Raw genomic sequence first — 21,361 nt, forward strand, 5'->3', positions numbered from 1 at the left:
TTACGTGGCCAGCAGTTACAGCAACAGAATTTAAAAGGCTTATAGCCAAGTTAGAACTAGGGAAGGCCCCCGGGGTAGATATGATTCCACCAAAGTTGATTAAAATGATGTTGATTGGTGGGCACCAATGCTGGCATCACTCTTTACTTGGATTGACCAGACATCCTGGTCAATCCTGCTGATTGGGATAGGTCCATCATTATTCCAATGTATTATAAAAGGAATTACATCTGACCCTTTGAATTATTGACCCATAAGATTGCTTAGTGTTGTGAGTAAACTCTATGTTAGGCACTTTTGCTGAAAGTTTTGGAACTGGCTGGAATAAGAGAATATTTTAATGGATTAACAAACAGGCTTTAGGGCTGGTCACTCCACCTTTGATCACTGCCTGATACTACAACACTTGAGAGAGAAGTATAGCATCAGGCCTCACGTTGCACTCTATACTGTACTGCCCTTGTTGATAAAGTCAGCATTCAACAGCATAGCTTATGGGCCAAGCTTAAAGCTTTGTCTGTAGATTGGAGACTACTTGTGCTCATGTATATGGCACACAAAAACAATCATCTCAGAGTAAGGTTTAACCCACAGGGTTCCCCTCAGGAAGAGTGTGAAAAGGGATGTATTCTAGCTCCCCATTTTTCTTTAAAATTTCTATGGCTCAAGCCTTAACAAACCCTGATTTTCATCTGCTAAGACTCATAAACAGGCCAATCCCTGCTCTACTGAATGCTGATGATACAGTCATTTTATCTTTTGCTATAGTAGTACGGCTTAGGAGAGCCGTACAGGCTTTTGTAGCATACTGCTCCAGAGAGCATCTTGTAATAAACTATGAAAAGATCAAAATTTTGATTTTTGCCAAAAGGTTTGTTAAGCACATGGCAGATAGATGGGTGTGGTACCAAACAGGTCAAGATCTATAAATACTTTGATGTAGTACTTCAGACAACTGGGCTGTGGAGACCCCATGTTGCCCATGTCACTGGAAATGCTGAAAAAACTGGCACAAATCTATATTAAATGTCTTCCAAGGCAAGGCACTGGCCCAACTTCTGTATGGTTCCAGCCTATGTATACTTCCGCCCTCTTGAGACAGTACAGTTTAAATTCATAAAAACTATTTGGTGCACCACCTTGTATCCCGAATACCCTACTCAGATTAGAAGATGGAATGGCTCCACTTGAAGCAAGTGCACGGCTTCAAATAATCAGGCTTTGGCTGAAGTTAAAACTAAAGCCTATTGGTTTAGCACCTCTGATTTTAATAGATAACCATGCTTAATCCCATCTGGCTATTTGTTTTCTCTCCCTCCACCTCCAAGACAAATACTGTATAGTGTTTCTGCATTTATTCAGCAGTTGCTGCTTTTGGAAATTGGAGGGTTCCATGTGAAACCACTCTTGCTTCTTCACTAAACGCAGTAATTTTTCTAGGAACATGAACTGGGCAGAAAAGTAGGAGAGAAAAAGAATACTGGGAATGATGACGGACCGGCTTGAGAGTCAAGGAATCCTCAGTGCTTTTCTGAGCAGTTGTTGGCTGGGTGCCAACTCCAGACAAGGATGTGGTGTTTGCCTCTCCAGAAGTTTGGATACTGAAATTCCAAGAGCACTCTGTTGGTGAAAAGAAACCTTGGAGCCCAAGATAACAAGTTAAACTGAGTCTCTTATCAGGCAGCTTCAAATCTTCCCTTTTAATAAGTGGAATAAAGACACGGAGGGTTTAGGAAAAACACAGAGTTTGATAAGAACTTATAACATGATATATTCAGACTCAGCCTAGATCATACATATGTACATGGCATTATAAACATAGCTTGTGCATAAATCACAACACAGACATTCAAAAAAGTAAAGACCACCAGACTCACTACTGAGTGGCAAAGTGCTGTTCCTACTCTTCTGTTTATATAGTAGGAGCAGCCTATCAACAGACAAAACAGCTGAACGTGGTTAACAAGCATTACCTAAGTTTCCTCCAGCTGCATGTCATCAGTCAACCATTTTACATTGACTTTTGCAGGCATGACTTTGCATTTGTCATCCATTTTACATTCCCTCTACAATATTAAATTTAATCCCTTGTTCACATGTTAGGAACAAATCCTGACAACAGTATGACAGAGAATCCGTCTACACACTGATTCCCATAATGGAAGAATATCCTTAAGATCTGTACTTAAGGGCAGTTACAAAAGAGAGAGCAAACAAGGATCAGTAAGAGTGGGAGGGTGGGGGAACAACTTGGGCCAGCATGACATATATATAAAAAAAGAAATGGGCTGTTAGCTGGGGAATGAAAGGGGATCTCAAGGAGATTCTTCGCCACTTCATTGAATTAAAACCAAATGACTGGGTGGTACAAAAGGCAGGCATTTTGGAAGTAAGGCGAAGTATTCAGAACAGGCACCAGAAGGCTAGTCCTACCATTATGCTGATTGAAGAGGCTGCCTCAAGTTGACATTTGCTTCCTTCCTTCACCTCGGTGATGTCACATCTTGCCTTCTTATTTCCTTGCCTTCCCTGGGTGCCTTTCTAATGCAAGAGGTACTGGCCACATAAAGTTCCCTTTTCATAATAACTTACCTGTCACCATCCCCAGTTCGTTCTTGGTCCAGGCTGCCTTCATGCCTTGCTTTTCTTAGAAAAAAAAACATTACAGTATGATGCAAGCGAAATGAACAGAACACAAAACTGCATCTCTGTGTTAAGTCATTGTAGATGAGCTTGTTTGGAATATGATGCTTCATCAGGATCTGCATTTTCTTTCCCATGGTAGTCAAACAGACTCTTGTAAAAATCCATGAGATAGTGGTAGCCATCCTCTGTTGTGTTCCTCCATTGTCTAGTTAAATTAAGGTATAATGATCATGAGCATGGAGGTTCCATTTTGGGATCTTTTGGCCAATAACTATTTATCTGTAAAGCTTTTCTGTCTATAATTCATCTAATACTTTCTTTAAAAATCAGGAATACTATCAGACCAAATGTTCTGTTGGCGACAAATCTTCTTGTTATTAGCAAGGAAACGTAGGGTGGGGACAAGAGCAGTATGGATATGGCTGTGTTTGGACTACGAAGTATCCTACTTCTTAAGGAAGCACAGTACAGTGTATGATTGTGGCATGTGTCTGTCTTCACTTTGTCAGAATCTCAACAACTAATGGACACAAGGTGTATTGCTAGAAAGCAAAACCGAGATCTGCTGGAATGGGCTATCTCTTGTACACCTCTAGAACTCTTTTTCTTTTGGAACATAGAGCATACTTCAACGATATAGGTTTTTCATTTGAACTACAGACTGGGGAGAAGCAAAAAACTGAAACTGATTTAAGTGCCACTTGGATAAAAGGCCCTAGTCACTTCCAAAGCTTTTAGCATGCAGACAGAAGGTACCACAGGAGGTTACAAACTCCTGTGATGCTAAAAGCTTTCTGAGTGGTTTAATATTACAGTTCAGGATCCATTTGTTTTGTTCTGTTCATGGCATGTTTATGGCATCCTGTTTCTAATAGTGAGAAGTGATTTAGGCAATCTTTCAGTATGTCTTTCAATGTTTTACAGATGTAAATAAGAGTGGGTGACTTGAGTCCATGGAAGCTTTGAGCTCAGTGCTGGATTTTCTTTGAGTATTAGGACTGAACTCTGATCATATGGGCTGATTAAGAACAGAGTACTGTACTTCTTCGCATATGTAACACATATTCCTGTAATCACTGAGCAAATGTCTACCTGTCACAACTAATATTAGAGCTAAAAGGTCAGAGGGTAGAGATGCTCAAGTCCCTCTCCCCCATTGTTTTGATGGAAATGGGTCAGGTGGGCTGGCATATAGTAAAGTAAGATGATGGCTCAGTGCATTTAGGGATTCCTTTGTCACAGGATGCCAGCCTTGGAATGTATTTCAAGGACCGCTCTTAGAACTGTGCAGTAATAGAGAATGCTGTTTAGTAGATTCCAACTGCCTGTACCCACCCCCTAACAAGGAACTGAGGAACTGATCCCCCCCAACATTCGATGCTGGGAAAAAACAATCCAGGTACTCATGTCAGCCAGCTACATAGTTGGGGTGGGGGTGGGGGAAAGATTGTGGTAGAATTAAAGTGAATTAACTAAATTAACTATTAGCAATTTAATAACTCTACCCTATATGTTATGTGTTTGTTTAGTTTTCAGTCCTTGACGTTTTAGATGTTTTGGACTTCAGTTCCCAAAAACTCCCATTGTCATGGCCAATTCTCATGAATTCTGGGAACTGAAGTCCAAAACATCTGGAAGTCAAAAGCTGAGAACCGCTTGTCACTGGAGAGCAGAATGAATTTCTCAGCAGGTGACAGAGCCATTTGCATTTATTTAAATTATGAAAGCAGTGGAAACATCTACACAAATCAGAGGCTTTAACAAAGTGTTTTTCTTCTGCACATTGGGTGCTTGTTCTCATACATTAGTTGAACCAAGAGAAATGAGATTGATATTTCTCAAAAAATATTGTCAAAGTTAGTATTCATATGACAGGTGTGCGGTGGGGAATAAATCCTTTGCCAGTGTCTCAGGTTGCAAGAGGACTGACTCACTTGGCAGAGACAACTATGCTGGCAAATTGCGCTTCTACATGCTGGATAGTGGTCTTGATGCACTCCCTAAGCAAGTAAATTATAGTTGACAGTTGGAGATAGATCTAGAAGGCAATGCCATCATATAACAAAGGAATCAAGGAGCTGAGCATGTTTGGCCCAATGAAAATAAGGTTTAAGGGGAAACATGTATTTCCACAAAATCTTTTTTCTGTTTCTGTGTATGCCTGTTTGATTGACTTATTTCAATCAAACTACTTTTATACCTTTATATTGGGATATTCAGGGTGATAAATGAGAGAATGTTTAACAAAATTATTAAACTTAAATACTGATCTGGAAGAGAAATGCTAAAAGCATATTACTATTAGAAAATTAACTCATATTTTTGTTGCTTTTAGTGTGTGCAGAAGCTTATAATCCTGATGAAGAAGAAGATGATATTGAATCAAGGGTATGTAAACTTAGGAGGAATTATAAATCTTTCTGTGCTTAAAAGACGAATTTAAGAAGAAAAAGACATCCTTTGCAGGAATATTATTATTATTATTATTATTATTATTATTATTATTATTATTATTATTATTATTATTATTATTATTATTATTATTATTATTATTATTATTATTATTATTATTATTATTATTATTATTATTACTATTACTATTACTATTATTATTATTATCCCGCCTATCTAGTCGGTTAAGACCACTCTAGTAATATCTTTTAATACATGATGTAGATTTGGTTGTTCGATATATATAAGGCTACTTTGCATGTTTCTATAAAATACTATAAATTATAAATAAAAACATCTTTTTTATTTCCTCTTTATTTATTTATTTATTTTATTTATTTAATTTATATGCCGCCCACACTACCCAAAGGTCTCTGGGCGGCTTACAGCATTTAAAATACAATAAAGATATGTACAATTAAAATACAATTAAAAAGTATAAAAAATTGCCATCAGACCCACAGCTAATATTATTTCAGTTAAAAGCCTTCTGGAACAGGAAGGTTTTGACCTGGCGCCGAAATGTCATCAGTGTCGGCGCCAGACGAATCTCAGTCGGGAGGGCATTCCATAGTCTGGGGACTCTAATACTGTAGCAGTCTTATTTCAAGATTTATTTCTGTGTTTCTTGTCTATAGATTTTAAATATGAGTGTGACTGGGTTCATTTGAAACTTGGAGCAGTACCTCAGTTTTGGCAGGAAATAACAACTGAGATCCATCTGGAATGTTAACAACTTCAATTTTATTAACCTTTCTTATTTCTACAATTACCTCTATTGGGTCAAAATAAGACAAACTGGGCAAATGTCCATAACTTGACAATGAAAACTCCTCTTGAAAGTTCGGATAACTCACTGGGGGGCTGGACCAAATCGTTCCCAATCTGTGGGGTTCTGCAGAGGGGCACTCCTCACCACACATATGGTGCCGCAGCATGGGTGCCGAGCCCAGTCCCCTTTTTTTGGAGGTTGATTGTATGTCTGATCCAGCCGGATCACTTTCTTTCCATGCCCTCGACCCCGCTGGAAAACAATAGCCATCCATTCTAAAGTCTTGAACCTGGTCTCTACTTCTCTCTTCAGCTCCAGGTCCGGTAGCAGTCCACCGACCTTTAAGTTGGGAAAATCCTCCAGAAGCCCACGTGTTCTCTCATAGGCGGACTCTATTCCTCTCCCATCCTCCTCCTCTTTCATTACCATGCCCCCCTCTTTAATCTATTACTGAATCTCCTTTCCCCTCGATCTTTTATACTCTCCTCCCACACTGATACCTTTAGCTCCTCCTCCTTTCCTCTTTTCTCCTTCCTCTGCTAGACAAACTTCTATTTTCCCTTTTTCTTCTTCTGCCTCTTTCTTTTCCTCCACTGATATCTCTTTCTGTTCAGTCACCTCTTCCCCTTTTGTTCCCTTCTCCTCTTTGGACGTCTCTAAGTGTGAGGACGGCTCACTAAGCTCCTTCTCTCCTTCACAATGAGATTTAAAAATCTGAAGTTCTCAGTTGTTATGATGACAACATATCATAGTCTCTGTGGTGTTCACTTGTATTGTCCTTTGGGTACAGCCCTTCTATGATCACTTAGTTTAAGACTAGCCTCAGGCAGGTCAGGAACTGATAAACTGCAATGATTTCTTCCAGGTTATTCACCCCAAAACAGATGATCAAAGAAACAGACTGCAAGAAGCTTGCAAAGATATTCTCCTGTTTAAGAACCTAGATCCGGTAAGATAATTTTTGATATGGTGATACCAGTAACTCATGAGACATTAATCTTTGACAGATCCATGTGGAGAAGTGGCATAGCTCTGTAATAAAATATGTGTGTTTTATGGAAAACAGCCCCAAGTTTGAGTCCTGGTTTCTCTAGGAAAGACATCCACCTGAAAACTTTTAGAGTAACTGCCAGTCCTTGCGGATGGTATTGAACTAGATGAAGCAGTGTGTTGCTTTAATATACATTGTAAAACTGCATCTTCTATTCAAGAACAAAGCAGTGCAGGGTTGCTGATCATCACAATTGCTGCTCTTTTAACAGAGCTCAGTGTTCAAGACACTGTGTATATGTGCAGCAGAACTGGGGTTGTGGAGTATTATTCAGAAGCAGCCTTCTCAAATCTGGTGCCCTAGATGTTTTCAGCTGCAGTTCCCATAAGCCCCAGCTAAAATTGCTGGAATTATGGGAGTTGAAGTCCAAATATCTGGAGGGCCGTGAGTTGGGGAGGTCTGTCACAAAGCACTGAAGAAATAGACCCAAGTAGAGATAAGGAATTTAATATTCAAAACATAGTTGCATGTGTTGCTGGTCTTGTTATTGAAGGCCTAGTATGTGGACCATTGAAATCGATTTTATAATGCAGACATTGAGTCCACCAGGAGCACTAATGGATAGCAAATACATGGTTAAATTCACACCCTGTCTTTGGAGCATGCATTTAACTATTGGGCTGACCTTGACACACATTCAATGTGTTGTAATTGTAGAAACCTAGCCCTCTGAATGGCATGTATCTCTATTACAGCTTCTGATTAGGGACTCTCAGAGATGTTTGAGGTATTGGGAGGGAAGAGGATTATTAGTGGGGAGGGGAAATATAGTTGTCTATCTTTCTTGGTTGGAAGTAAATCCAATTTAATTAATGATTTTTTTCAGAAGCAGCCAAGAGGATCAATTATCTTTCCTTGAACCAAAACCTTCTCCTGTTGATCTAGGGTGGATGGTGTGGAAAGGCCATAACTCCTCCACATCTGCCTCAGTACCTTTTAGTCTGCAGGTGGAATATCAAATTAGCATCAGGTGGATGTACTGAGCAAGTGTATCTCCCCTGGCTTTAATTTTCAACATCAGATTTCTGTTTGCAATGGAAATTTGGCACGGGGTGCATTTGTATAACAATCTGTAGAAAGTGACATTATCTTTGGTTTTTCTCATAATTATAGTCCTGACTGCCAGACTTGGGAAGTATATCATCATTAAGTGAAACACACATTCAGAGATATTGATTAGTAGCACTTCTGTTCTACAGCACTGTATTTAACAGCATTTCTTGCTGCTTGGATGGTTTTATATAGATTGCAGGAGAGGATTTTCTTTTTGCTTCATGCAATATGCTGCAGCATTTTGAAATATGGCTGTCTGAGATTGGGTTCTTTATAAACATTTCATTACAAAAACCTTGAATGTAATTACCTTCTCCTTTTTTCAGATTAAATAAAATTTAATCTTTAACAAGTAGTCCAACAATTTCTTTTAGTGTAAAATCTTTCTTAGAAAGGAGGCAAGTGGTGAATTCTGGATTAGTTAGAACCATTTTGCTTCATCGTGCACTCTGTTTGCATAAGATCAAATCAAAGCATCATCTATACTGAGACATGCTAAGGGATTTTGTTCCAGCGACCATGATGATGAAGCCTCTGGCATCTGTTACTTAAAACTGATGCAAGATCTTGGAACATTTAAAAAATGGAAATGTTGGGTTTATGAGAAAAGGTAACATAGAATGCAGATAATCTGTAAGAGTTTTCAAAGAGACTGAAAGGTTGGTTTGGTAGGTACTGAATGCTCACATTGATTGGAAAAGGAAGCAAGAGTTGCGCTGGCAACATTGGAAGGCTGAGAGAAAAGATATCCCAAGAACTACGGAATCTAAGCAGCAGTGACTAAAAGCAGAGGACAAAGCTGGCTGTAAGCTGAGATCCATATACCTTGGGGAAGATTAAATGTTGAAGCCATGGTTCTGAATGAAGACCCTATTAGGATTGCCATAATTTGGAAGCAACGTGGTGGCACATAATGAAAGCAACATTTTTGTAGCGGGCTCTACTATTGAAGTTGTTTGCACTACTTAGAAAAGCATTTGTTTGTTTCCGCCTTAACATCTCACCTTGCAAATACATTGGCTATAATAAAATTGGATGGTTCAAATAATCCTGGTATTTATGTGCATGCAAGAGGAGTCATCAAAGTTGTTGCAGGGATTATTTGTATGTTAGTCAGGCACTCAGCACATGCCTGGCACCTTGTTGGTTAGCTACAGTTAGCCACAATAACTCCCACAATTCTTCATGCATGCACATAAATACCAGGATGATTTGAGCCATTCTTTTTTCTGTATATGTTGGAAATTCCCATATGAGCCTCCTATCTCATGCACTTTCTTTTACTGTTTACTGTTTTCATTTATTGCTTGAGGTATGGCTATTGATGACTGACATCCCACCTCTTTTGAGAGATCACAGGAGCCACTGGTGACCTTGTGGACCTAAAGTTTGCTGTGGTCAAGAAAAAACAAGCCAAGCACACTAGTTATATGTTGGTGATTGGCAGTACTGTTGTCTTTTTTCTCAGAAAGTTTGTTTGTATTACTCTTCTGTAGTTGTATAATCCAGCTGGAGATATATTTTGGAGTTTAATAAACAGTTTGATGCAGACAAACTTAATTAATTTGTAAACCTTTAAAAATTAGTATTGTAGTATGTCATTGAAAACCCTGCCACTCATGTCTTGGAATATGTGGGGCAGAATCCAGCATTAGATTTCCATTAGAGGAACAGATGAATCGGGGTGTCTAGGCACCTTTCCACTGCAGCACCTTGTGCACCCCAAAAACTACACTGATGGGCTAGGAAACCCTCGAGAGTAGGTTTTAGGGTCATTAAAGGGCTGCTGCCAGCAGTTGACCAGAAGAATGTCCAGAGTTTACTTCTGGGGTTGGATATAAACATCTGTGATAGGACCTTGTTCCATCTTGATACTGGGCCAATGAATTATTACTTTAAGTAGGGTTGGTGAAACAGTCCCAAAACCTGGTTAAATGTTAACTCAGGTTAATCATGATTCTAGCTTCTAAAGATATTATGTCACAGTTAGCACTCATTCAAAACAGGCAAACAAAGATCAAGTTCATTAGTGCTAAGCAGCTTGCATTTGAGAGTTACAGTTAGCCATTTGCTGCTATATATTTTTTCATTTACAGGAACAGATGTCTCAGGTATTAGATGCCATGTTTGAAAAACTGGTAGAAGGAGGGGAGCACGTTATTGATCAAGGTGATGATGGTGACAACTTCTATGTAATTGATCGGTAGGTTATTTATATGTAGTAGTCATGGTGTAGATAGAATGACGTTGGAAGATTGTATTGGAGAGAATCTACTCTATTAATTAAATGGAAAGTAAGTATTCTATTTGAAAAACATATTGGATCTAATCCAATGAACTAAGTATGCTGTTAATCATTGAAGAGTCATTGACCAGAATCCTATTGCATATTTATTCTGGTGTAAATTCATCAGTGTAACAAATTGCCTCAAGAAATCAATATAAGCATATAACTGTTGTGTAATATGAAATGCCCATACTTGCAATAATTTGCTGCTGAAAGTTACACTGATGGAGTTATACGAGTAGGCATAATTAACAGGATTCTGGTCATTACCTTCAATAGCATATTCTCTAGATTGTGTCTGTAGATCAGTGGAATTTTGTCACCTTTTACTTAGGATTGCTGCATATCATTAATTATGGTAACTAAGTATGTACAGTGGTGCCTTGACTTACGACCATAATCCATTCCAGAAGATGGACGTAACTCAAAATGGTCATACGTTGAAGCACTATTTCCCATTGAAATGCATTGGAAGGCAATTAATCTGTCCCAGCAAAAAACAATTACCAAAAAAACCACAAAACCACACAGCAAACCCCATTGGAAGGCACTGGGTTTTTAAAAAAATAAACAAACCAAAAATAAAGCACACAGCAAGGCCCATCAGAAGGTGCTGGGGCTTTAAAAAAACCAAAAATAAAGCACACAGCAAGCCCCATTGGAAGGCGCTGGGGCTTTAAAAAAACAAAACCAAAGATAAACACAAAAAATAAAGCACACAACAAGCCCGACTGGAAGGTGCTGGGGCTTTTAAAAAACACCAAAAATAAACAACACAGCAAGCCCCATCAGAAGGCACTGGGTCTGAAAAAATAAACACACCAAAACACACGAAAATCACAGCACAGAAACATAACCCCCCCAACCCAAACCCACCCTGCAAAACCCTGTAAATGTACTTACTCAGAACCAGAAAGCAGCACCAGGCAGTCCGAAACCTCCTCCGACGCACACACTCTAGCCGTTGGGGTGAAAGAGCTACAAAGAAGCTCTTCGCCAGCGAACAGTTAGGCCTCTAATTTGAATTCCCCGCTTTTTCCCCCTGCCTCATTTGATTGCAACTCAAAGCTCTGGCTGCAAGTTGAAGCAAAATTTTGCAGCCAGAGCTGGTCGCAACTCGAAATGGTCATATGTCAGTACAGTCATAAGTCGAGGCACCACTGTAAAAAGTACACTCAGTAGCAAACCTGGATGGTAGAACATTAGAAATGTCCCCACTGACTGCTGTGAGCTATATTTATTTGATTTTCTTAATTAAAATATTTCCATTTTTCCTACCATCTGGAGATCTTAGAGTGGCTAAAGTGAGTAAAACAGCTGAAACATTATTTTAAAACAATATGTAACATTTAAAATAATTCAGCACAAATAGTAAAATCCACATACAACAAACTAAGGTAAAGTTATCACTTGAGTTCCAAAAAATGTAAATGATGTGCCCGAAGTATGACAGCTTAATTTCATAATTTTTGCTTCTAGGGAAGCTTGATTTGATCATGGACCAGTGCATCTTTCTGGCAATCCATGGTATCTGCAAAGCTCTTGTCCAGCACATGTTTCTAATGAGTCATTCCACACACACACACTCAGCTTTCTTCACTGTTCAGCTTTCACATTTCAACATAGTAACTGGAAATGCAACACTGTGGATGATCTTGTGGGGAGCCACAATTTATTTCATCTGTGGTTTTATTTACACTGTGAAGCATCTAGCTGTGGATGGCAGAGTAGAATATGATTACTTTTCTCAACTGTGAACTAAATTGATTAACGAGCAACTTGGAATCTTTCAGTCACTATAGTACAGTGAATAATACATGGTTAATTTTAGATGTAGGCTGCCTTCAGATCTCTGTTCTGCTAGGAATACTTTGGATCTTCTGCATGCCGTCATCCCTTCTGCAGCTGCAGAATACAGTGAAAACAGTGAGGGCATGCTTAGGAGGAATGTTGATAGTGCAAACATGGAAAATACTGCCAAGTGGGCAATTGTTTGTTTGTTTGTTTGTTCGTTTGATTGATTGATTAAATAAATAAATGTGAATTTTGATCTATGTTTGTTTTTAAGAAAACTTGGTAGTTATGGAATGCATTTTTGATGAAAAAGGCATAAAAGTAATTTTGTTGTAAATGTATAGATGCTGCATATTTTAAAGGCTGGCATGTCCAGTCTTCATACCACCTGTATGTTTTACAGAGGGACATACGATATCTATGTGAAATGTGATGGTGTTGGAAGATGCGTTGGAACCTATGACAACCGTGGGAGCTTTGGTGAACTGGCTTTAATGTACAATACACCCAGAGCAGCTACAATCATTGCTACCTCTTCTGGTGCTGTGTGGGGTTTGGTAGGTTCTCTACCTTTATAACTAGCCTTGTCCTAACAAATCAAAGTAGTTTTTATCTATTATGAAAGCTTAACATGGAGTACAGTTACTCTGTGCATTCCTGTTCAAATGAGGTGTTTGCAGTTGCTCTCAGCATGAGGAAAATAGTTGGCTGGATAGCTCAGTAAGTTAGGTACAGTGGTACCTCGCTTAACGGTGATAATCCGTTCCAGGAAAATCGCTGTTAAGTGAAAACATCATAAAGCCAAAAAAACAAAAACAAATTGAAACACATTGAAACCCCTTCAATGCATTCCAGTGGGGTCAAAATTCATAGTCCAGTGAAGATCCTCCATAGGGCAGCCATTTTCGCTGCCTGTCTTGCGAGGAATCCATCCCAGAAAACAGTGGGGAGCCATTTTGTTTACCTGGTGGCCATTTTGAAACCGCCGATCAGCTGTTTTAAAATCGTTGTTTTGCGAAGAATCGGTTCCCGAAGAGGGAACCAATCTTCGCAAAGTGAAAAAAACCATTTAGACTATCATTTTGCGATCGCAATTGCGATCGCAGAAAGATCATCGTAATGCAGTTTCATTGTAATGCGGGGCAATCGTAAAGCAAGGCACCACTGTATCTGGCTGTGGATCCAGAGGTTGGGAGTTTTAATTCCTCACTGTGCATCCCAGAAGAGTCAGCCTGTGTACCCTGGGGCAAGCTATGCAGGCCCAATATACCCCTAGAAGAAGGGAAGGATAAACCATTTCTGACCTACCTACTCCCTACCTAGAAAACTCTGAAGAAGCTACAAGTAAAAATTGAGTTGATGGCACAGAATTATTATTATTATGGAAAATAGCATCCAGTGGCTCTGGCTGCAGAGGACTGTGCTGGGTCGACCAACAGTTGTCCTGCAACCTCACTAAAGACATTTGAATTGATTAATATTAGGAGTTATGATTGAATAATCTATTAATTAAATTGTCATGAACTAGGATATGCGTAAAAACAACACCTGTAAAGCAAGAATATTCTGTTCCTTTCTTTTTAGATGTTGCATGTATCATAGCAGATGTCATATTACAAGAGTCATTCAGTTGTGAAAGAAGGGAGAATATTTTTTAACAATCTGTTGTCAAATTGATAGAAGGGCCTGAAGGCACCCTTTTTTAGTCAATTCAGACTTTTAAATCAAATAGCTAAGTCACTTAGTGGATTCATACTAAAGTATTTACACAAATTGTCCTGGGAAAAGTTCCACTGGACATAGCTTGACTTATTTTTAGCAAACATTTGTAGGCCAAAATCTGTAAATGTTGCAGTGCTAATCAGGTTGCTGTATTATTTTAGATTGTTGCATTATTATATTATATTATAGTATAGTATATTATAGTATAGTATATTATATTAACTATTAGTATGCATATTTAAAAATCAAATTGAATATATCTACAGGCATGATTGTATTTACGAGGCTACAGTTTTTTAATTAACGATGAGAAAATATAGACAATTTTCTGTTGAACAAATCACTGTACAAATTATTGGTGCATTTTATACTATGTTATGCATTTAATAAGCTCTCTCTCTCTTTTTAAACAGGACAGAGTAACATTCCGAAGGATCATTGTAAAAAACAATGCTAAAAAGAGAAAAATGTATGAAAATTTTATCGAGTCACTGCCCTTCCTTAAATCTTTAGAAGTAAGCCTACTTATTAGTATGGTTTCAGTCATTTTAGCATACAGTAGTTGTTTTCTTTCCTTTTAGGTTAAGTATGAGCAACTTGTAGCCCTTCAGCTATTGATGGACTGCAACTCCCATCAGCCCCAAAAAAGTACAGCCAATGGTGAAGGATGGGGGAAGTTGTAGTTTAACAACATCTGGGGGACTACAAATTCCTCGTCCCTGCTTCTGCTGGAAAAAGTGGCCTTTTTTTGCAAATGTAGTTTGGAATTCTGTGTCTAAGTTCTGGGAAAGGAAATCCGAAATAGCACTGTACTAGGGTGTGCTGATTAGTATTGAGCCTTTCCCAGAAAAAAAATGAGCTAGGAAGCTATAAATTGCAGGGTGTATTGGCCAGGTTGTCTCTATTCAATGGCACAAAAATCAGCTACCTATGATTTTAACTTACCTTTCATGTTCAGGTCCAAAGTGAACATGGCAGCACCTCCAGAAAAGTTCTATGTGGAAGAGCATAGGACCATAATCAAGTTTCTGTTTCTCCAAGGGAAAGGTGCAAAGCAGATCCATGATGAAATGTCACAAACTATGGGTGACAGTGGCCCTTCATATGCAACAGTTAAATGTTGGGTTGTCAATTTTAAAACTGGCCATTTCGGTGTTGAAAGTGAGAAACCCAGTGGAAGGCCTGTTTCTGTCTCTGTGCCTGCAAATGTGAAAGCCATCCATGACATGACCGCTGAATATCAGCCAAAAGTATTATGATATATCTGAGAATATCATGTGAGAGAGTTGGTGCCATTATCCACAGCGACTTGGAAATGAGAAAGCTGGCAGCAAAGTAGATCCCCAAACTTTTGCCAACCAAACAAAAGAGGAAACGTGTGGAGTCATCGGTGGCTGCTTTGGAACATTTTGCAAGAAATGAGTCAGATTTCCTGGGCAAACTGTTAACTGGTGATGAGACATGGATCTACTGTTATGATCCTGAGACAAAGGAACAGTTTAAGGAATGGAGGCACAGTGGTTCCCCCAGGCCAAAGAGGTTCCAAGTGCAAAGGGTGGTGCAGAAGCAAATGGCAACAGTTTTTTGGGATAAGAAGGGAGTTCTGCTGGTGGACTACCTCCAACAGAGTTCAACCATCAATGCAAAATATTACTGTGCTTTATTGACAAAGTTGAGGCAAAACATCAAGGAAAAACATCAAGGAAAGCTCTCCAAAGGTGTCATCCTGTTGCATGACAACGCCTCGTCACACACTGCAGGTGAAACAATGGCAAAACTGATGTCCTTAGGCTTTCAAGTGATGCCCCATCCACCCTATTCTCCTGAGCTGGCTCCTTCTGACTATTATCCATTCCCTAAACTAAAAAAACAACAACAAAAAACTAAAGGGACAACAATTTGGGAGTGTTCTGGAGGCAACTAATGCTGCAAATGAGTGGTTACACCAACATTCGGAAGAATTTTATTTGCAGGGACTTAAGAAGCTACAGGACAGATGTCACAAGTGCATTGACTTCCTGGGGGAATATCTAGAATAGTGTGGCAGTTACAGCTTCCTAGCTCAGTTTTTTTCTAGGAAGGGCTCAATACTTATCAGCACCCCCTCGTATGAGCCTCTCTGCAGTAACTGTTTTGGCATTGTTGCTCTCAAGGATCTGTCCCTGGTAAACCACCACCCCTATCATACAGAATCCCTTTTTAAAATGTGTTAATGCTTACTTGTGTACACCAGTATTGCTGTTCTTTAGGCCCCAACTAGAGATGTGAGTATTTGTATTCGTATACAAATACGAATATCCCCCCACAGGTGGAAATAATGAGGGTCCACTCACCATTTTACCGCTGACGCGAGCTTGGCGGAGCCTTCCTATCGCACCATTTTACGCAGTGGATTAGCCACTTTGCGACCTGGCAGAGAGGCTTGTCATCCGGCCTCCTGCCAGGAGTGGCTAATCCATTGTGGACAACGGCGTGATAGGAACGCTCTGCCGTGCTCGTGTCGGCAGCAAAATGGTGAGTGGACAGTCTGACCCCATGGGGCGAGACCTTCATTATTTCCTCCTGTGGGGAGATATTTGTATACAAATACAAACATCCCCTTCTCTAGTCCCAACACACTTGTCCTGAATCTCTTGAAGTTATATCTCAAAAAATTAGGGGTAGATGCTTCTTGACCCTGGTTTAGAGGCACATACACATACATGCAATGTGTTTGTCCCTATATAGAAGGATAAATCCAACAACAATCTAGTGCTGCCCTTCCCCACTTCAAACACTGTCCAGAAACAAACAAACACCAATTCTGGATATTTTCCCAAATCTATGCAGCAGTTGTTCAGGTATTCATTGGAAGCCGCAATGGGGATGATTGCTGGATTGTGGTTATGTTCTACCTGCTGTCCTCCCCCTGCAAACAAATTGAGCTGTCTTTCCTGACCAGGAGGAAACCTATATTGCAGAAAATTGCTGGAGACAGGGAGGGCTCTCCACTGAGGATGCTGTTGCCCCAGTGTGGGCTCTTTCTTTAAGGCTTTTTTTTTTTGGAGGGGGATTAGAATAGATTTTTCCTCCTCCTGTTCAAGCAGATTATTTAGGCTTATTGCAGTTCTGACATTATGCTTTGTTTGATTATACTGTTTCATTGTTTTTATATGTATATTGCCCAAAATAGTGCTATGCACTAATGGGGAGATTAAGGGAGGGAGGAAGGAAGTCAATTTCCCTTAATAAGGGAGAAAAACATTGATGGTTTGGCCTGGTATGCCTGAAGATGGCCCTGTGAGTGAGTGTCACCGGCAGGCACTGCCTTCTGGATGCCTTGACTTCCAGAATCAAAGTATAGCAATTGGAGAAAGGTTTCAGTAATGCATTATTTCAAGGATATGGGGCCTTCAAGGAGTGGGAGGACACTTGTGTTACAGTCTTGTCTTAGTCATTGTGTATGGAATGTTGGAGGATGTATTAGCATAATTCATCTTCACTTTTTAAAGGTATCTGAACGGTTGAAAGTGGTGGATGTGATAGGCACCAAAATATATAAAGAAGGAGAACAAATAATTGCTCAGGTATGTATTTTGTGTTTAGATTAGGTGTGCGTTATCATGTTACTTTATATGCATATACTTTGTTCATAAAATCATTCAGATGATAGACCATTTGGTAGAATTGCTTCTCAGACTAAAGGTCAAACAGCATGATACAAGTAGCACTTTGAAAGCTAATTAATGTTGCAGAGACATGATCAAGCTGAGGAATCATCCTCCCAAGTGAAGCATATTTTTACCTCTCATTGACCAGTCACAAAACAAGCTAATTTTCAAGGTAGGGTGGTGTAAAAACTCACTCTGTAACTATTAGATGCTCTTTGCCCCCTAAAAAGGACATGGTGGCGCTGCAGGTTAAACCGCAGAAGCCTCTGTGCTGCAAGGTCAGAAGACCAGCAGTCATAAGATCGAATCCACGTGACGGAGTGAGCTGCTGTTGCTTGTCCCAGCTCCTGCCAACCTAGCAGTTTGAAAGCATGTAGAAATGTGAGTAGATAAATAGTGATCACCATGCTGGAAAGGTAATGGCGTTCCGTGTCGGGTTGCGCTGGCCACGTGACCACGAAAACTGTCTACGGACAAACGCTGGCTCTATGACTTGGAAATGGGGATGAGCACCACCCCCTAGAGTCGGACACGACTGGACAATTGTCAAGGGGAACCTTTACCTTTACCCCTAAAAAATGTCCTACTTCTGAGAACATACTATTAGTAGCCTACTGTTTGATCCTAAAAAATGGAGTTGAAAAATGGTGTAATCTGTTTGTATGAAAGTATCCTTTGGAGATGGACATTCTGGGAAGTTAAATACTAGATAATTTTAATACCAAAGGTTAAAGAAGTTGTTAAACAAGTTGTTGGGAGAGGCTGCTTTACTGTATTGATTTATTTTATGGATATCCTGCAACTCTGCCTTGCTCTATGTTTTTTAAAAACAGATAACTTATCTTCTAGATGAAGTTGCATATACAAAGCAGCAATTCTAACCATGTCCTATGTAAGCAATGGCTTGCACAGACCTCCTGTTTGGTTTTTCTGTATCCTTTCTAGGTTTTTGTAGTACAGAACCAATTAAGCCCTGTTTTTAGTTGCTGCTTTCTTCCATTTTTTATTTCATGTCAACAGTTGCTCAACAATCCAAGTTTCAAAGGCTCTGATTCTCTGGGAAGTTACAAGGATCTTTAAAATGTTATTATTAATTAGAATGCATTTCGGTTCATCTTTTGGCTTATGTTATTTATATTCAGTGGTCAAAATCCTGTCACTTAGTGGCGTAGAGTAGAGAAGATCTACTGAATCAATGAGGATTTAGTGAGTTACTTCCTCCATCTTTTTTTCCATTATTCATATCAGAATGTTGCATAATTTAAAATTATGGGTGTATAGAAATATAGGTAAAATTAAAAATAAGTTAAAATGTTAAGATAGAAATTATTGTCATTTGTGGTCCTGAAAAGGTCATTTTGCTCATCAGCAAGTTTACAACAGAGTGCATTTGAAAATGAATGATTGGGTGGCCGCACACCTTTTCCAGTCTTCCAGTCACCCAGGCACACCTTTTCCAGTCTTCAGGGAGGCTCCTTGTATGTCCCTATGTTAGAACAACTAATGGCCAAAATCTCGTTGCTCAGTGTAGTAAATAGCACTTGAGCAGGCCCATGGAATTAATGGAGAACTGGTGAGCCAGCTATTCCAGAAGTCCAATTGATTGAAATGGGACCACTTTAATTGCATCTTTCTGTACTAAAAGTAAGTTATAGTTACAGTAGGCCCACTTGAATCAATGGAACCCATGGAGTAGCTCACTTCCAGTTCCCCATGGACTCCATGGGCCCCCTCGAGTGCCATTTATTACACTGAGCAACTGGATTTTGGCTCTTATGTTGTACCAACAGGTTTAATGGCAGTTGGCAAAATGCAGCTGGAGGAGAACATGCGCATGGACCAGCATGCATCCTCCAGTAACTTTGGACCCTTTGCAAGCTCTGTACCCTCCACAAAACTTCTCACCCCACCTTTTAAAATAAAGGGCCTGGCTCCAAACATTTTCTTGTGCTTTTTAGTGAGAACAAAAAACAATTTTGCCCTTCTTTTGGAACCTCCCTGCCTCCATGCTGCAAGAGTGAGCAGATTTTAAGAAATGGCAACTAGAGGGTTTGATGGGGCATGGTGTTGGAACCAGGGTGAAGAAATATAACTTTTGAATAGGTAGGGTGCAGGGGTGTGTGTGGCATTCCAAATTCCAGGGGTGGACATGTGCAACCCCCAGGTCTCTGGATGTTACTCATCTTCATCCCAGCCTAGTGTTGTGCAGATGATACTGCCCTAATTTGACACTTATGCGCTGCATCCTCTGCTGCTTCTCCTCTTCATCTGTTACGGGGAAATCAAGAATGTGTTTTTTTCCCCAAAGAGCTGACCATGGTTTTCCATGGACACCTGCACTATGGTTTGTTTTAATTATTATTAAATTGTTCTTAAAGGAGACCAAATCTTGGAACATTACTCTTTTTTTTTTGGAGTGTGTATATGTGTAAAATACCCACATGTTCCTATTCATCATGGTCATGTGGACTACAGTTCCCACATTCCTCCAGCCTGCATGACCATTATGCCTGGGGGATTCTGGGAGTTGTAGTCTGAAAGAGTATAATTTTTGCAAGCTGTGAAAGAGACTGTGGCTTAGTACAGGGATGGGGTATATGTGGCCCTCTGGATCCTCAGCCTAATTGCATTTGGGGAGGGGGCGGCACATTCCAGATCCCTGGTTTGACATCGTGTCTGAACCCGGCTCCTCTGTCTAGCTGCAGCAGGTGCTCCGTGTCATCCCTGTTGCCCTTGGAACCTTGCTCTTTCTCTGTTCTGAACAGGATGGATAAAATAAACTATCATTTTCTTGGCATGGACCTTGGGAAAAGTTAGCAAAGAAATGCGTAGAGAAGGTACTGCTGCTTTTCATTTTGTGCTTGTTTAATATTTTATAGCACCTGGGAGAAGCTTTCTGTTCATTCTTGGTTTATTTCCAGCAATTCTCAGAGCGAAGACTGTGAAGAAGAGCCATCCGGATTAGTTTCAGGCAGCTGAAACTAGCAAGCTGCTAGTCCCCTCTGCCCTTTTATGACACTGATGTCTGTTATTTCATCCTTTGCCCAAAAATGATATTTGAAGATTAACTAAAGGAAGTAATAAGTAAAATACATATTATGTGTTCAGTGCACTACTACATGGGAACAAACCTAGCAAAGTGTTACATACATATGTTTGGTTATAAGAATGTGGAAATTACTCAGTTGTTTATATGGAAAGAAAATAGTCTCAATGTAGTTCCTTTTCAATATAATTTTAAAGTACAGAATAATTTCAGCGATCAGTTTTGTCAGTTCTAAATTGTTTATCCATTTTTTCTTAAATTATTACCAGAACTACTAAAGCAACTAAATTTTTCCTATTTCTGTAACTCTTTTTGTTGTCTTTCTGATAGGGAGACATGGCTGACTGTTTCTATATTATTGAATCTGGAGAAGTGAAAATTACGATGAAAAGAAAGGTACAAAAATGTATTAATGCAAATATGAGAAACCTTGAAAATTTTCAGTACTGACATGGTCAGTAAGGACCATGTTGCGCAAGTTCAATGACTTTTGTTTATCATGTTGTATTTAATTTTAGCTTGTTTTGTTTTGGTAAATGCCTGGATGTTTTCTTTTTCTTCCCTATCTTCCAGGGTAAACAGGATGGAGATGAAAATGAAGCAGTTGAAATTGCCCGGTACACTAGAGGGCAGTATTTTGGTGAACTTGCTCTTGTAACTAATAAACCTCGGGCTGCCTCAGCATTTGCACTCGGCACAGTCAAATGCTTAGGTAATGGAAAGTCCTTTTATTTTAATACTTGCTTTGTTTTATGATTTAGGTAAAAGCCCAGTTTCTGCTTGTAGAGATATCTCTTCCATACTGTGTATTCCCTTGTGCTGTAAAGGTATAGCATTCACTTTAATCAGCATGGTAGAATTTGTGCCTATTGATGTGTCACCTAATAAT

At 39.5% G+C, this 21,361-nt stretch overlaps 1 protein-coding gene and 1 long non-coding RNA gene across 4 annotated transcripts in view; both read left to right on the forward strand.

Annotated features, from left to right (window-relative positions):
- Positions 1 to 21,361, forward strand: part of PRKAR2B (protein kinase cAMP-dependent type II regulatory subunit beta) — a 70,158-nt gene that overhangs the window by 36,752 nt on the left and 12,045 nt on the right. For all 3 annotated transcript variants that reach the window (XM_020813082.3, XM_020813083.3, XM_078394348.1), the window contains exons 3-10: positions 4,982 to 5,034; positions 6,735 to 6,818; positions 10,070 to 10,176; positions 12,458 to 12,611; positions 14,190 to 14,291; positions 17,268 to 17,342; positions 20,803 to 20,868; positions 21,046 to 21,184. In XM_020813082.3, coding sequence (XP_020668741.3) covers positions 4,982 to 5,034; positions 6,735 to 6,818; positions 10,070 to 10,176; positions 12,458 to 12,611; positions 14,190 to 14,291; positions 17,268 to 17,342; positions 20,803 to 20,868; positions 21,046 to 21,184 — 780 coding nt within the window. The remainder of the gene's footprint in view (positions 1 to 4,981; positions 5,035 to 6,734; positions 6,819 to 10,069; positions 10,177 to 12,457; positions 12,612 to 14,189; positions 14,292 to 17,267; positions 17,343 to 20,802; positions 20,869 to 21,045; positions 21,185 to 21,361) is intronic.
- Positions 10,640 to 11,097, forward strand: LOC144589518 (uncharacterized). The gene is made up of 2 exons (XR_013545677.1): positions 10,640 to 10,870; positions 10,926 to 11,097. It is a non-coding gene; the product is annotated as an uncharacterized LOC144589518 (long non-coding RNA).

This window comes from Pogona vitticeps, chromosome 5 (genome assembly GCF_051106095.1).
Source record: "Pogona vitticeps strain Pit_001003342236 chromosome 5, PviZW2.1, whole genome shotgun sequence".
NCBI classification, from domain to species: Eukaryota; Metazoa; Chordata; class Lepidosauria; order Squamata; family Agamidae; genus Pogona; species Pogona vitticeps.